Consider the following 14,901-nt stretch of genomic DNA (forward strand, 5'->3'; position numbering starts at 1 on the left):
CAGCATATGGTCTCACAAGGGGTCTGAGGATCTCATCTCGGTACCTAATGGCAGTCAGGCTACCTGACGAGCACACGGAGGGCTGAGTGGCCCCCCAAAGAAATGCCACCCCACACCATTACTGACCCACAGCCAAACCGGTCATGCTGAAAGATGTTTCAGGCAGCAGAACATTCTCCACGGCGTCTCCAGACTCTGTCACGTCTGTCACATGTGCTCATTGTGAACCTGCTTTCATCTGTGAAGAGCACAGGGCAAATTTGCCAATCTTGGTGTTCTCTGGCAAATACCAAATGTGTTGGACTGTAAGCACAACCCCCACCTGTGGACGTCGGGCCCTCATACCAGCCTCATGGAGTCTGTTTCTGACCGTTTGAGCAGACACATGCACATTTGTGGCCTGCTGGAGGTCATTCTGCAGGGCTCTGGCAGTGCTGCTCCTGCTCCTCCTTGCACAAAGGCGGAGGTAGCGGTCCTGCTGCTGGGTTGTTGCCCTCCTACGGCCTCCTCCACGTCTCCTGATGTACTGGCCTGTCTCCTGGCAGCGCCTCCATGCTCTGGACACTACGCTGACAGACACAGCAAACCTTCTTGCCACAGCTCACATTGATGTGCCATCCTGGATGAACTACCTGAGCCACTTGTGAGGGTTGTAGACTCCGTCTCATGCTGCCACTAGAGTGAAAGCACCGCCGGCATTCAAAAGTGACCAAAACATTAGCCAGGAAGCATAGGAGCTGAGAAGTGGTCTGTGGTCACCACCTGCAGAGCCACTCCTTTATTAGGGGTGTCTTGCTTATTGCCTATAATTTCCACCATGTGAAATTGATTGTCAGTCAGTGTTGCTTCCTAAGTGGACAGTTTGATTTCACAAGAGTGTGATTGACTTGGAGTTACATTGTGTTTAAGTGATCCCTTTATCTTTTTGAGCAGTGTATTGTCGGGTCGAAAATAAGGACTGGCCAGGCCAGTGGAAGACCTGGTCCTTACCCTAACCAATGTAATAAACTCAATAAAATTACTCTATTAGATCTCTTCTTTGGTCAAAAACTGCGTGGTCAAAAACTTCACTGGAGACGGTCAAGAGTCGGTGCAAAAGAGCTGCCATCTAGTGGCCTTTTTCCTCATAGTGTTTTACCAAATTAACCCTTTCATTAATGTTACAATTTCCACTTTTTAGCTATTATTACATGTAATTATTGTTACCATTTATCTTTCTTTATATTTTTGACATTACTGGATTAGAAATTCACCAATATGTTTCAACTTCAGTCTCACCGTATTTTTTTAAAAAGTTATACAGCCATAGTTTGACACCATTAAAACTCAAACACTTACAATTGTATTTTTTAAAAGAATTAATAAGGAATAACATTTAATACATGCATAACATGATTCAATGAATAAATACGTGATTCAACAATGCCAACCATGAGAGTGCTGTGTCTCATACAAGTTTAGTTTCGGCAGTGCAAAGCTTGGTTTCATGCAGTACCAGGCGCCATAAATCACAATGTGTCATGATCTCCTTCTTGGCCTCAGTTCGCCATGATCTCAGGCCTGGCGTGCGTGACTTACAGCAGGTGCCTTGCTTCCATTGTGTAGGTTACGGTTGGCTAGGTTTTGCCTGCGCGGCCTGAGCAGCTGTTCTGCTCATGTTGGCACATTGAAAAGGCACATGTTCATAAACACACAGAGTATAAGAATAAAATATGAGTTGGTACAAACTCATTAAACACTCAGTAGTTAAACTTTACACTAAAAGAATAACAGCAGCGGTCAACACCTTTACCCTGTGAGACCACAGTCATTCTTCCAGTGGCTACACTACAAACACTTCCAAGTAATTATAACATATTGTAAACCAACAAAGTGTATAAATATGGAAAAAGGACCAATCAACCAATCTAAGAAATATTCAACAGTATATGTACATACATGACATGATGCTGACACACAGATAGAAAACAGACAAACATGTAGGTAAGTGGACAGGCAAAGAGAGATAGATGAAGGGAGGTAAATGTGTAGATGAGGTAGATAGGAGAAACACAGATACACCGACAAACATGTAATAGACTTCACTTTTATTTGTTTGTCCATTTAGAATTGACATGAGACAATTAGACACATGACATGAATCCATTACATTTTGTTTATAGCCAGGTGGTGATGTTGCTGTCGTGGTAGAGTTTACCGTTGATATATAGTTGTAGTTATGTCTACAGTCAGTGCGGCTCTCCTTCCCTTTTCACGGCATTGTCTCGAGATTGGTAGTAATTTCTTTCTTCTATCCTTGATCTCCCGTTCATGCTGTAGTTCGCTCCTTACCTCGACTCTTCAAAAACTGTTTCTCTTTCTCAAGTACACTGACCCGCACAGTCTGAAAAAGTAGTCGTCGATGAAGTTTTCAGTGTGCTCCAGAGTTTCGATGGTATAATCCACAGTTTATTTTTTTTACCGTTAAAAAAAGAGTTTAGATTGAGTTGATTCATCTAGCAGCAGGGCGCCGCCATCCTGGATCTCACCCGTCTCGCGATGCTCTTACACTCACATCCCCACACCAAGAGACCCCAGAGACACCCACCCTAACCCTAACCCTCTGTTTTAAAGTCACATTGTATGAAAAACTTCTTTTATAGCGTGCATTGTGTTATAAACTGTCAGCTGTCTCTGTGTTGCTCTTCCTGAAGTTCAGGTTTCATCTCCACAGTTCTTCCTGCTGTATCATGAGGGCATCTTATTTCTGTCCATTGTCTTCACTGACTGAAGCGTCCTCTGCAGCTCCTCTTCTACATTTTAACATTTTGATGATCTGGATGTGAGAGGAGTGGACTTTTAATGGGCTCGACCTCTTCCTGGATCTGATGAACTGGAGGTGAACAGGGTGGAGGAAGGTCTCTCTGTTGGTCTGCACTCTCTCTTCTAGTCACCTGTCGCTCTTTGGTTCTCGAGTTTCTTTTCCCCAGTCAATCTGGATAACTCTGGACAGTCTGCCATATTGTTTTTGTCAGTTTTCTTGTTCCTCCTGGTCCCTGTGTGCCGACAGAAGAATAAATCTGTTAAAACGTTCTGTGTTCATGTAGTTTTACCTTAAAACAGAAAACTTGTGAAAAGGAGGAACTAAAGCAGCAGAACAGAAATATGATGGTTGAGCTGAAAATATTTTTACATCAAAATGACAGGAGAAAAGGCATTTCGTTTTCATTCCAACATGAGGAACAAAGCATCTGAGACAAGTGCCACTTCTTTATTTTCTTCTTCTTAGACCCCATATTATGGTGGATGTTCTTGTTCCCCCCCCCTCCTCTGTAACAGGCTGACAAAGACATACAGGTGGGAATTTTACTGAACAAACCTAAAGCAGGATATAAGGTATCCAGCACTCTGTGGTGTTGGACGAGTGCTACCTCTGCACCACATTTTATATTTACTATTCTGTTTTTCCATTTTGCCTACATCATATCGAAAGTATGTTTAAATATGAAATCACGATCTCTGACAGAAATACAAAAGGGAAATGTGACTTACTGTAAATGTAAAATGTTAATAAAATGAACACCGAGGCAGCAATGCAAAGAAGAATGTTGATGATCAAAATCCAATCAGAAGAGGACTGATCCCTGAAGAAACCAGCTGAAATGATACAACATAGAACAGCATGACACTTTTAAATCAAACTAGACTTCAAATGTTTAAATCAGTGACATTATGTACAATTTCTACAAAACTCTTTCTAACCTGTAACCTGGATGTGAGTGTCTCTGGTCTGGTTGACGTCCTTCTGTTGGACTCTACAGGTGAAGTTGTTGCTGTGTCTCTTCTCCACAGTCACTCTGCTGCTGACCGTATAGAGGTCATCAGGACCTCTGACTGTCTCTGTAGGTCCAGCAGAGAGGAGGTTTCCCTCACCGTCCAGCCAAAACACCTCAGGCTCTGGATACCAGCCTGCAGACTCACACTGTAACACCACACTGCTGCTGTTATCTGAGACAACCTGTATGATGGGCGAGGAGACAGCACCTGAGGAGAAGAGAGGAGGAATTAGGACAGTGGGTCCCTGTTTGGTTTATCTTTTGCAGCTGACACGATGCACAATGCTGATGTTTTTATTCCCTTGCTGTCACCAGGGGCCTGTACCACGAAGCAGGATTTGAGCTTATCGAGGCAACTTCGAGGTTAACCCTGGGTTTTCAGTACCACAACAGCAGTTCACTTCTTACCGGTGCTAGAGATGAATATTATTTTATAAGCAGTTTGGTAGGGAAATTTAAATAATTTTAATATGAACGTAGGCTATTTATTTTAGGTTAGCAGTTAGGTTAAAGCCACGGAGACTTTTCATCCTACAGCCACACCTTTTGTGATGTGGGTGCAGGTATGAGGCGAGTTTTCAGTAGCCTAAATGTTGAGATTCAGTCTTTCCACCACTTTTTGAACACATTTTATGGCATGAATAGACATTTCATTTCAAGTTAATTTAGAGCAATGTTTGGAACTTTTGAGTTCCAAACATGAGAATTCGCATGACGCTGAGTCGCGATAGCCTATCAGTGTTGAGATTGTCCGTACGTCACCGAGGCTTCAGAGCGTTGTGTGGAGAGGACCAGGCAGAGCGGGGGATTGAAAATCTGCTGGCCGGCTGAGAGTTGCTAAATTTGGGGGAGAGGAGCAGGGAGCAGCGCTGCAACCTTTGAACAAATAAACACCCGTAGTCGGTCGGATTCGGCTCTGACAACTACACTGTTTACTCGCAGGAGGAGCTCGGAGTTAGCTGCTTTCATTAAATCAGCTTTTTACTTTAGTTTTGGGATTTCAACATTGATTTATCTTCACTGGAGCTTCTCAGCAGCTAGCTTCCGTGCACATCCGGTTCCAGTGTTGTTGTTAGCGTCGTTAACTCTGTCAGACTATGACTTTATATTTATATAAAACCGTACAAAACTGGATATTACTTGGAGAAGAGAAAGCGAGGAGGTTGAACTACCTGGTGAGTTCAGAAAACATGTGTCTGTAACTTTATTCCGGCCATCGTTGTAATTTACTGTGACCAAGTTAACATAGTGTAACAGTGGTTTCTGGATTGGTATCGTCCTCCTGTCCTTCGGGCCTGAGGGTAATAAGCGGCTACAAGTTCTTCTTCAATAATCTTCTTTAATCAACACCAAGAAGCATGACAGTAACTGCACACGATGTAGCATGTTTTAGAACAATCACTGATCTTGCGGAATTTGCAAAGACAAATGCTGCGAGATCAGAGAAACGGTGGTTCCAACTTTGTGCAGCCAGAGAAAACCAACTGCGGCCGCCGGACTCGTCGCCTGAAGCCGCCTTGCTCCCGCAAAGTTTTAATGTCATGTGACACGGTGACGTTTTGCAATGGCCGGTGAAAGTCGGCCACAATTTCTAACCAAGGGGTAAGCCAGAGATCGAACAGTGAAGCCGACCAAAGCCTGCATGGAGGGCTCAGGCCCAAAAATGACATCAAAACCCTGTGACATCACGTCGCACATGAGAGAAATAACCGTATTGCTTAGATTATAAACTCTGTGAATCTAAAATAGCTCTTTGGCCATCAATGACGTTGATGCGTTGGTGTTTGGCAGATGAGCCTTGTAGACGGGCTGATTAAACAGTGACGATCAGAGTCAGACAAAACCCTTTGGTTTATGCAGCCAACAGGAAGTAGCCCTATTTCCTATGACCAAACTGGCTTCACTGCTCTCCATTTAAATCAGCGGGGTGGCTTCGTCCAGTAATATACTGTCTATGATTCCAGCATGCATCATGTTAAGTCAGCGCTGCATGCTGGACTTGAAATAAGGCATGCTAGTTAGAAATTGTGTCGCTGCAAAACGTCACCATGTCACATGACATTAAAACCTCGCAGGAGGCGAGTCTGGCGGCCACAGTTGCTTTTCCCCGGCTGCACCAAGTTGGAACCACACTTTTGCCTGGTCTCGCTGTATTTTTCCTTGCAAATGCCACGAGATCAATCATTGATCTCAGCTCACAGTAAGCTCACGCAGGTAGAATGTGTCTGACTTGACGGTGCAGTTTTTATTCCCCGCCCCTGCAGCTCACGTTAGACTATCAAGTCTGCGAAACTTCTATTGTTCCACTGATCTACAGGTGGCAGTAATGTAGCAAGAAACGCAGACCTGGACCAACAAAGGCAGGAAGAAGAACAAGACTTCTGGAGACTAAACATGGCTGAATAAACAATTATCATCCGATTAGTTTTCCAGTCTGACTCACCAACAGTGAGCTGGATGGAGGCTTCCTTCTGCATTGATTCAAGGAAACAATAGTATCTTCCTGCATCAGAGATTTTCACACTGAAGATTTTCAGGGAGACGTTTCCTTTCATCAGTTCATCCGCAAACAGTCGTGTACGATAATGATAAGATGGATTTTGCCTCTGAAATATCAGTCGTCCATCTTTGTGAACATGGACGTACTCTGGCTCCAAACCAGGTCTGGTCCACACCACTGTGTCAGAACTGGCACTGACTGCAGGTTCAAGGTGACATGGTAAAATGACATCACCACCAGCCAGGGCTACCACTGGTTGATGTGAACAAGTCAACTCTGACTGAGCTGCAAAGAAAAAAGTACAAACAAGAAACATGAGCAAAGTTATGTCATCGAAATGAAATGTTAAATACCAAAACAAAATCAGTTACATCCCTCAGTGCTGCATTAAAATCAGCGTAAAGACCATCACGTATGGTGTTTAACATGTTTGGTTGGAGAAGTCTTGTTTGTGAGGGAAAGTTCTTTAGTAGAATATGTGTGGTAACAGATGAGTTACGGGTCATTTACATCTCAAGGTCAGATCTAAAAGTCAAACTTTGCCTGGCAGTATTATTGTGTACAGTAAACACGACAGCTGCCCAGAGATATGGGCTCATTTATTTTTCATTGTTTACAGACTCACTGTCTCTGCTTAGTATGCAGCTTTAAGTCACATTGACAACTGGAGGTCAACTCCAGCTGTCAATGTTATTCAGTGGAGGTTTTAGAGATGGTAACGATGGTCGATCACTCCACCACTTTGAAAAGATTAGATTGGTTCCCATTAAATGTTGAACAGACATTAATGGTTCCCAGAGAATTGAGCGCCTCTATAGAGCGCCACCATCAGGTCAAAACTTTCATTTGTGACCAAATACCTGCAAAACTAATGACACTCCTATCAGCCTCAATTGTAGTTGTGTTTAGCTAAACTAAGATGGTGAACAAGGTAAAAGTGTATTTGCTACAAATCATCAGTCATTGTGAGCATATCGGACCTATTTGATTTTTATCACCTTGTCTGAATAAGTTACTGTTACAGTTATGTCTTCTCTTTTCCAAGACACACACACACACTAGTGTTACTGGAGTGTAAATTACCTCCAACAGATTGTATTAGAAGAAAGATGAAAAGCAAAACACTGCAGGTCCTGCAGGAGACTCCATCACTGGACTCTATCTTTGGGTGCAGCATCCTGGACTCCTTAAAGTCATAAACAAAAGTTTAAAAAGACAAAAGGCTTATTAGTCTGTAAATTCACTCTTGATGTGATGTTGTGCTGTAGTTGCCTGGCATGAAATAAAATATCACTATATACACAACTCCTCAGTACATGCAAACCTTCTGCTGAAGAAATTATTCAAAAGAAGAACTTTTTACATTTATATTTAACAGCTAATGTAGATAACTAATTAAAATAGTAACACTGAATTAAGGACTATGTATTTTGAATTTGTTTCATCAACCTACTACTTCAGTAGAGGGAGAAGTATCAACACATGCATCTTTTATTTCATAATCTTTCAGAGTTTAAAATGTTTTAGAATAGTTTTGACTCTGTGTGCAAAATGGAGATCAAAGTTTCCTTTAGCCTAAACATTGTGAAAAATGTATAACAGTGTAACAATTCTCCCCCAGAGAATTTAAGGGTTGATTTCCTGTTGGAAATGTCTGTATTTATAAAAAAGGGAAAATAAAAAAACTCAGCTGGCAGGTGACAAAGGCTACTTGTTTGTTTTTTAGTTCACATAATTGTTTTTGGACAATGTACATTTGTTTCCTCTATATTTAAAATTGTATTACATTTTTTCTAAATGTGCAAAATAAACCTTTCTCAAAGCATTTTAATTTGTTAGTTAAAATCTTTTGGTGCAAACTATTTTTCACAACATTAACAAATCCTTTCTGTAAACACTATCTGCTTTTAAAAACATGTTAGGTAGGTTCTCCAGTCAGTGCTGTTTGACCAGACATTGCATTCAATCTGGAGTTGGTCCCCGGGCACTGTGCAGTGGCTGCCCATTGCTCCCTTCAGGGATGGGTTAAATGCAGAGGATGAATCTCGCAACATGTATGTGTAGGCTATGTGATAATGGTAAAGTACCTTCACCATTTACATGGGCAACGTCTTTGTCGATGTTTTGTTTGCAAATGTGTGCCATGTACTTCACTGTCCCACTGTGGGGCAAATGCAAATAAGTCGTGATATTATCTGAGAGTTCAGTCCTTCTGTTTTTAAACTTGTTGCTGTCTTACAGGACATTTATGCGATCCAGACCAACACCGACATGAACCTGACAGAGCTCCAGGTAGAAATTAGTAGGGGTGTGTTTTGTTTTTCCTCGCTGACTGTATGTCAAATAATTGAACAACATTTCCACCAGGCACACACACACACACACACAGACATAAAAGGGCTTAAGTACGCCCTTTCTGTTCCTGGAGCGGAAGTGTCCTTTTAAATAAATTAATATGCATTCCTGTTTGCACAGTTTCCCTGTCAAACAAATACATTTATTGAAAAAAATAATAATCTAAATGTCAGGTCGGGAGATGAGACTTTGTTCCAATGCAAAAAAAAATGTATTAATGAATAGTTGATGGGGGGTTCTGGGGGTCCTCCCCCTGAAGATTAAAACTTAATTTCCTTCATTCTGGAGACACGTTCTGCACCATGGAAGCGCAAAATTCAGGTGGCAGGTAACAATTCAGAATATAAAATAGAATATGATGCAGTAATCAGTAGCTTATTGTTTAACTTTTCTAACATTTCTTGGTGCAAGCAGTTTTTCAGAACATTTTCAACAAATGCTTTTGTCCCCACTCGCCTCCTCCTCTGCCTGGCCAGGGCCACAGCTCTCCTTTACTCCTTCAAGTCCCTGTGCTTGCTCTACATGGGGTACTGCAGCCGATGTTAAAACTGCTGCAGCCCCATTAACAAACATATTGGTTGTTTTCACGCATTTGGCAGCAGCCCTCTGAAGGGGGGGCATGATGCAAGAAACAGAGAGCAGAGGGGGTGGGAGCAAGTAAGAGATGTGATTGGGCCGGCCCAGTGTCAGTATAGAAAATTAATCAATGCGCTGTTGTTCTTGCTTTATGGGCGTTGACCCATTTTTTTTTTAAAAACAGTTATAGAAATACCTAATTTACGTTACACCGGCCCCCGAAGGTGCGCAGGCCCACCGGTATGCCAGATTACCAGTCCAGCCTGAGCTCCTCCCAACTCCTCTCCCAGTTGGGTTTTTTTTTGGCTTGTGTGGAGCCGAGACTGGAGGTGTGTTGATAAACAAAGGACTAAAGCCTCAAATATACTCGGGAACGGACACTGACAACTGCGGACCCAGCTACTTCTGTTTATACTACCTTCTGTAGTCAGCTTGGCAGACACGCTCCACACATGCGCAGTAGCTTGGTTGTTGCCCTGGTAGCGCTAGTCGCCACACAGACCTGGCGCGCACCCTACGCGCACCCGCTCTGATGACGATTTTTTCGTCACGCGGACCCTAGCATACTCACGGATGCGGAAAGTATAATCCTTGCCAAAGGTCTGGAGACTCCAGGACCTTGAGATGCTTCTTACGGAGCCAATTCTTAGTTGCCCTGGCTGTGTGTTTCGGGTCGTCGTCATGCTGGAAGACCCATCGACCCATCTTCAATGCTTCTACTGAGGGAAGGAGGTTGTTGGCAAGATCTTGCGATACATGGCCCCATCCATCCTCCCCTCAATACGGTGCAGTCGTCCTGTCCCCTTTGCAGAAAAGCATCCCCAAAGAATTATGTTTCCACCTCCATGCTTCACGGTTGGGATGGTGTTCTTGGGGTTGTACTCAGCCTTCTTCTTCCTCCAAACACAGTGAGTGGAGTTTAAACCATAAAGCTCTATTTTTGTCTCATCAGACCACATGACCTCCCATTCCTTCTCTGGATCATCTAGATGGTCACTGGCAAACTTCAGACGGGCCTGGACATACGCTGGCTTGAGCAGGGGAACCTTGCATGCGCTGCAGGATTTTAATCCATGACGGTGTAGTGTGTTACTAAAGGTTTTCTTTGAGACTGTGGTCCCAGCTCTCTTCAGGTCATTGACCAGGTCCTGCCGTGTAGTTCTGGGCTGATCCCTCACCTTCCTCATGGTCATTGATGCCCCACGAGGTGAGATCTTGCATGGAGCCCAGACCGAAGGAGATGAACTTCTTCCATTTTCTAATAATTGCGCCAACAGTTGTTGCCTTCTCAGCAAGCTGCTTGCCTATTGCCCTGTAGCTCATCCCAGCCTTATGCAGGTCTACAATGTTATCCCTGATGTCCTTACACAGCTCTCTGGTCTTGGCCATTGTGGAGAGGTGGGGTCTGTTTGAGTGTGTGGACAGGTGTCTTTTATACAGGTAACGAGGGCTTCTTAAAGAAAAACTAACAGGTCTGTGAGAGTCGGAATTCTTACTGGTTGGTAGGTATCAAATACTTATGCTCTGTATTTGTATAGCGCCTTTCTAGTCTTTTAGACCACTCAGAACACTTTTACACTACATCTGCATTCACCATTCACACACATTCATACACTGGCGGAACAGCCGCCAGGGGCAATTCAGGGTTCAGTATCTTGCCCAAGGACACTTCGACATGCAGCCTGGGGGAGCCAGGGATTGAACCGCCGACCTATCTCCTCCTATAGTCTTTCTAGTTATTTATACGTTTTGTTTTTATTTTTGTGTATATAGTAGCATTCTCGCCCAGGGGAGTCACGACCCCCAGGTTAAGAACCACTGGCTTAGAGCATGGAAGCTATCAGCCAGCTAAAACTTTGCCCTGTTAGAAAAAACATGTTACATGTAGTTATTTTCCGATGCTCTGTTATGGCTTTGTTACGTGGACAGAAATGTGCCGTATTAAAATGGTAACGGCAGGGAAGCTCAGATCAGCAGCTAAACTTCACATTTTACTGCCCTGGTGGAAAACGTATTACTTTTTCACTGCCAATGGTGATATAAAACAAGACTGTGTGCCTATCAAGTAATAATGAATACTTTCAGAATTTACATTAAAAAGAACATTATTGGATATTACTTCACTACTGTACACCAAATGTGTAATTTATACTTTCACATGCTAAATGCCCATTAAAAATGTTGCACATTTTACCACAAGCTTAAATTATGGCTTTCAGTACTACTTTGTTTCTGTTGTATTTTAAAAAATTAAAAAGACATTTTGGTAAGATTTGCAGATTGCTTATCTAATATTAAGCAAAGTAAGAGGAGCCTAGATCCTCCCCAGCCTTCGTAAGCTTAATGTATCATGTGGTTTATTGTGGTGCAGAAATAGTGAGGCTTACACTGTCCTGTTATCTGTCAGTGGTCATACTTGATGCACTGGATGTGTTCTTTTTCTTTGGTATGTTAGTCCAGATGAGCCAACCCTCCCAAGTTGTAAAATAATGTATTACGGGAGTATGAGACATCATGTAGCACTTCATTTCTTGATGTGGCTGTTGTTTATTAATGAACAAGTAACAAATATTCACAACATATGGTTTTACTGAAGAATTAAGTAAATGTAATTTGTTAATATATCTAAAGAAAACTAATTTCTTGACAAACTGTTATCTCATAGATAACGTCTTTTGTCCTGTCTCAGGCACTGCAGCTATACAACTCGCTTGGATAGGAGAGGGGAGATGCAATTCGCAACCCTCACCACTTGATGTCACTAAAACTTAAAACACACTTAAACTTTATATGGGGATGTGAGTTTTGTATTAATAGACGTATCCTTTAAAACATTTTCTAATTTAATAAAATTTCAAGCCATTCTAAATTGTGCCTCAGTGTGGTGTGACAAAGTTTTTAATTATTAATTAATTATGGGGTGGCTGTGGCTCAGGAGGTAGAGCGGGTTGGCCGTTAATCGGAAGGTCGGCGGTTCAATCCCTGGCTCCCCCTGGTTGCGTGTCATCCTTGGGCAAGATGCTGAACCCCGAATGAATGAGTGTATGAATGAGTGTGAATGTTAGTTTCCGTTTGAGCTTAGGCTCAGTGTATGAATGTGTGTGACTGGTGAATGCAGAAAAGCGCTTTGAGTGGTTGAAAAGACTAGAAAGGCGCTATACAAATACGGAGCATTTACAATTCAGCATCTCTAAAGTGTTGTTTTAACAACAAAGATTACAAAATATCCCACATTTACTATACAGTTTTAGTTTAAAAAGCAACTCATACGACTCTCCAACGTGACCTGTTGTTGCCCGACATGAAGTACACATGCAAATTGCATGCAAACGGGTAAAGAACATTTGCTTTCGGGTGGCAGTATCTTTATCCTTTTGCTTTATTTGGGTCTTCCTGAAGTATAAATACAATCTTTCCCTCAATTTTTCAGAGTTTTACCTTTTAATAGTTTGGACTTTATAAATGGTGTTCAAAGTTACCTTTAAAAATGTTTGTATACAATAATTAATTTCTTTTATATATACACACATACATATACACACACACACACACAGGCTTTATATATGATCACAAACAACATTGCGAATTTGCTTTTAAATTTACAAAATAATCTTATTGTTTGAACAGTCAAAGATTGTGAACTTTTGATAAACAACATTTAATATAAAAGTTAACTTTAAAATGCAGCTTACCTGCAGAATGGCAACTGTTAACTCTGCTAGGAAGTTTGACCAACTCCTCAGAGGAATGATTGGAAAATGGTGTGAACAGATGAAAGCCTTGCTGGAAACTACAGGTAGATGGGGGATGAGAGGAGGGTAGGGGCATACCAATGACAGAGAGGGAGGGGAGAAATAACAGGGAAATGCAGACACACTAACACAGTATAACATGTAGGCACAGCCGGTGCTGATTTCCCTGTGGCCATAAGCAAATTTCTGCCATAGCCATAATGTATCTGATGGTGGCTGTGTTCGTACTGGCTGAGGCTGCACTTCACCTGGGTCTGTGAGACCTGCTAAAGATGTCTGGACTGGGTTTGTGCTAGTACTGGCTGTAGCTGGATGTGGATCAACTGTGCTTGTACTAGGTCAGGTGCTCAAACACCCATTGCACCCCCCTCTGCACGTGCATGCTGTGGTCTACCCACCACTTTACAATAAGTTTACCAAGAAGACTAAATAAACAACACCGACACAATCATCTCTGACAACTGGACTTAAAAATAAAACAATATTCAGTGTCAGGAAATTCAATGGCTGAATGATCATGAACTGCAATGCTTGGTCTTAAATATCATACCATCACCACAAATGTCTTTCACAATCATTGTGATATATCGACAAGGATTTACAATCAGATGGCATCTGAATACATTGCAACTCAGGGCCAGGATTAGGTTGCACGTTGCCAGATAAGTAAAACAATCAACAATCTTCGTGTAGCAACATTAAATGACGATTCCTTAGACAGTTCATACATAAAGTCCCAACGAGATCTCTCATTGAATGCAAAGTAATTATTCAAAGCCAAGAGGCTTTGAAGACTAGGTAGGTCTCTGGGTAGCATGCATGCTAAATTCATGTCCTCATCCAGCCGTGTTTGCACAGTGACATGTAGGGGTAAATTCAGCGGGCAATCCACATTGTTAGATGTACTCACTCCGGAACGATCGCTTGCTCGTAAATCTCACACAGACAAGGCGCATAGTAAAGTCCCTAGAAGCGCCATTGACTTAGTCTAGAAAATGCGCCTCTGTGTAAGTGATTGCACCGCAGGCCGCTGGCAATGGAGTGAAAAAAGAAGAAAGGCACTGCAGCGAATGTGGTCCGAGGGAAAGGGCAAGCATGTAGAGAGACGCAGCAGGTCTTTGAGGGATATGGACTGGATGATTATTATTTATGACGCGTGAAATATAGATTCAATGTCCAATGTTGCCAGTACGGATTTATTTTAAACTAATGTCGTGTCCATTACACAAGTACATCATAGGTATAAATATAAAAGGAAATACAATAACCCCACTTTCATTCCTCCTACCACATCGCAAGTTGCACGGTCAAAAACCTGTTTGCTCCCCTCTCTGTCTCGGAACACCTGTGCCTTGTTGGACCTTGATTAAATTAAGTCTGGCGCAGCCAAATTGACAGCGCCATGGCTACCCCTGGTGGCGTGAGGTTTAACAACAAGAAATAATAAATATTAAACCAAATGGCTCTCACAATACACATTAAATGAACAACAGCAATGTTGACTTTTTTCAGTGCATGCGTGCCTGAGATACTATCCTATATCACCCAAGTGTGATGCGCCCTCTAGTGGCATGGCTGTCAAATAACCATATGTTGACTCAAAATTAAATAAAAGTATGTGATTGATGAAATCAATTAAAAGAACAACCAAAAAAGGGGTGTCTGTTTTTTCTCTCTATACATATTCTTCTCTTAACTGACTTTCAGGTCACACAAAGTTACCTGTTTTCAACTGTCTACATGAGCATGTTAGCATTTTACCATTAAGCTCAAACTACAGTTAGTGAAGCCTCACCAGTGTGACCGTATTCATTTATAATGATTGTAGAACTTTATAAAAATTAGTTTTGACGTGAATAATTACAGTGACATTGCTTTTAAAATTCAGACTCATGTATAAATA

General features: G+C 42.1%; 1 protein-coding gene across 3 annotated transcripts; it reads right to left on the reverse strand.

Moving 5' to 3' along the window:
- Positions 1-2,072: 2,072 nt before the first annotated feature.
- On the reverse strand, positions 2,073-14,312 carry LOC119890989 (butyrophilin subfamily 1 member A1-like). Of its 3 annotated transcripts, none has more exons than XM_038702357.1 (7): positions 14,287-14,312; positions 12,939-13,036; positions 7,399-7,501; positions 6,259-6,600; positions 3,742-4,023; positions 3,532-3,636; positions 2,073-3,035 (listed from the first exon to the last, which is right to left on the reverse strand). In XM_038702357.1, the coding sequence occupies exons 3-7, from the start codon at positions 7,490-7,492 to the stop codon at positions 2,926-2,928; spliced, it is 933 nt and encodes a 310-aa protein (XP_038558285.1). In that variant the 5' UTR covers positions 7,493-7,501; positions 12,939-13,036; positions 14,287-14,312; the 3' UTR covers positions 2,073-2,925. The 3 variants fall into 3 exon arrangements, with proteins under 3 accessions (XP_038558285.1, XP_038558284.1, XP_038558283.1); XM_038702356.1 differs by lacking the exon at positions 14,287-14,312 and adding an exon at positions 13,909-14,274; XM_038702355.1 differs by lacking the exon at positions 14,287-14,312 and having other exon boundaries at positions 12,939-14,274.
- Positions 14,313-14,901: the final 589 nt, after the last annotated feature.

This window comes from Micropterus salmoides, unplaced genomic scaffold, assembly GCF_014851395.1.
Source record: "Micropterus salmoides isolate LMB-PRFRI ecotype aquatic unplaced genomic scaffold, ASM1485139v1 Ms_hic_scaffold_649, whole genome shotgun sequence".
Classification (NCBI taxonomy): Eukaryota; Metazoa; Chordata; class Actinopteri; order Centrarchiformes; family Centrarchidae; genus Micropterus; species Micropterus salmoides.

Excerpts from the sequence above, each read along its gene's own strand:
- LOC119890989 (XM_038702355.1), bottom strand. The coding sequence starts at position 13,139 with ATGTTATACTGTGTTAGTGTGTCTGCATTTCCCTGTTATTTCTCCCCT. Across the intron at positions 4,024-6,258 it reads CTCCATCCAGCTCACTGTTG|GTGCTGTCTCCTCGCCCATC; the intron begins GTGAGTCAGACT and ends TCTTCTCCTCAG. Across the intron at positions 3,036-3,531 it reads ATTAACATTTTACATTTACA|GGACCAGGAGGAACAAGAAA; the intron begins GTAAGTCACATT and ends GTCGGCACACAG.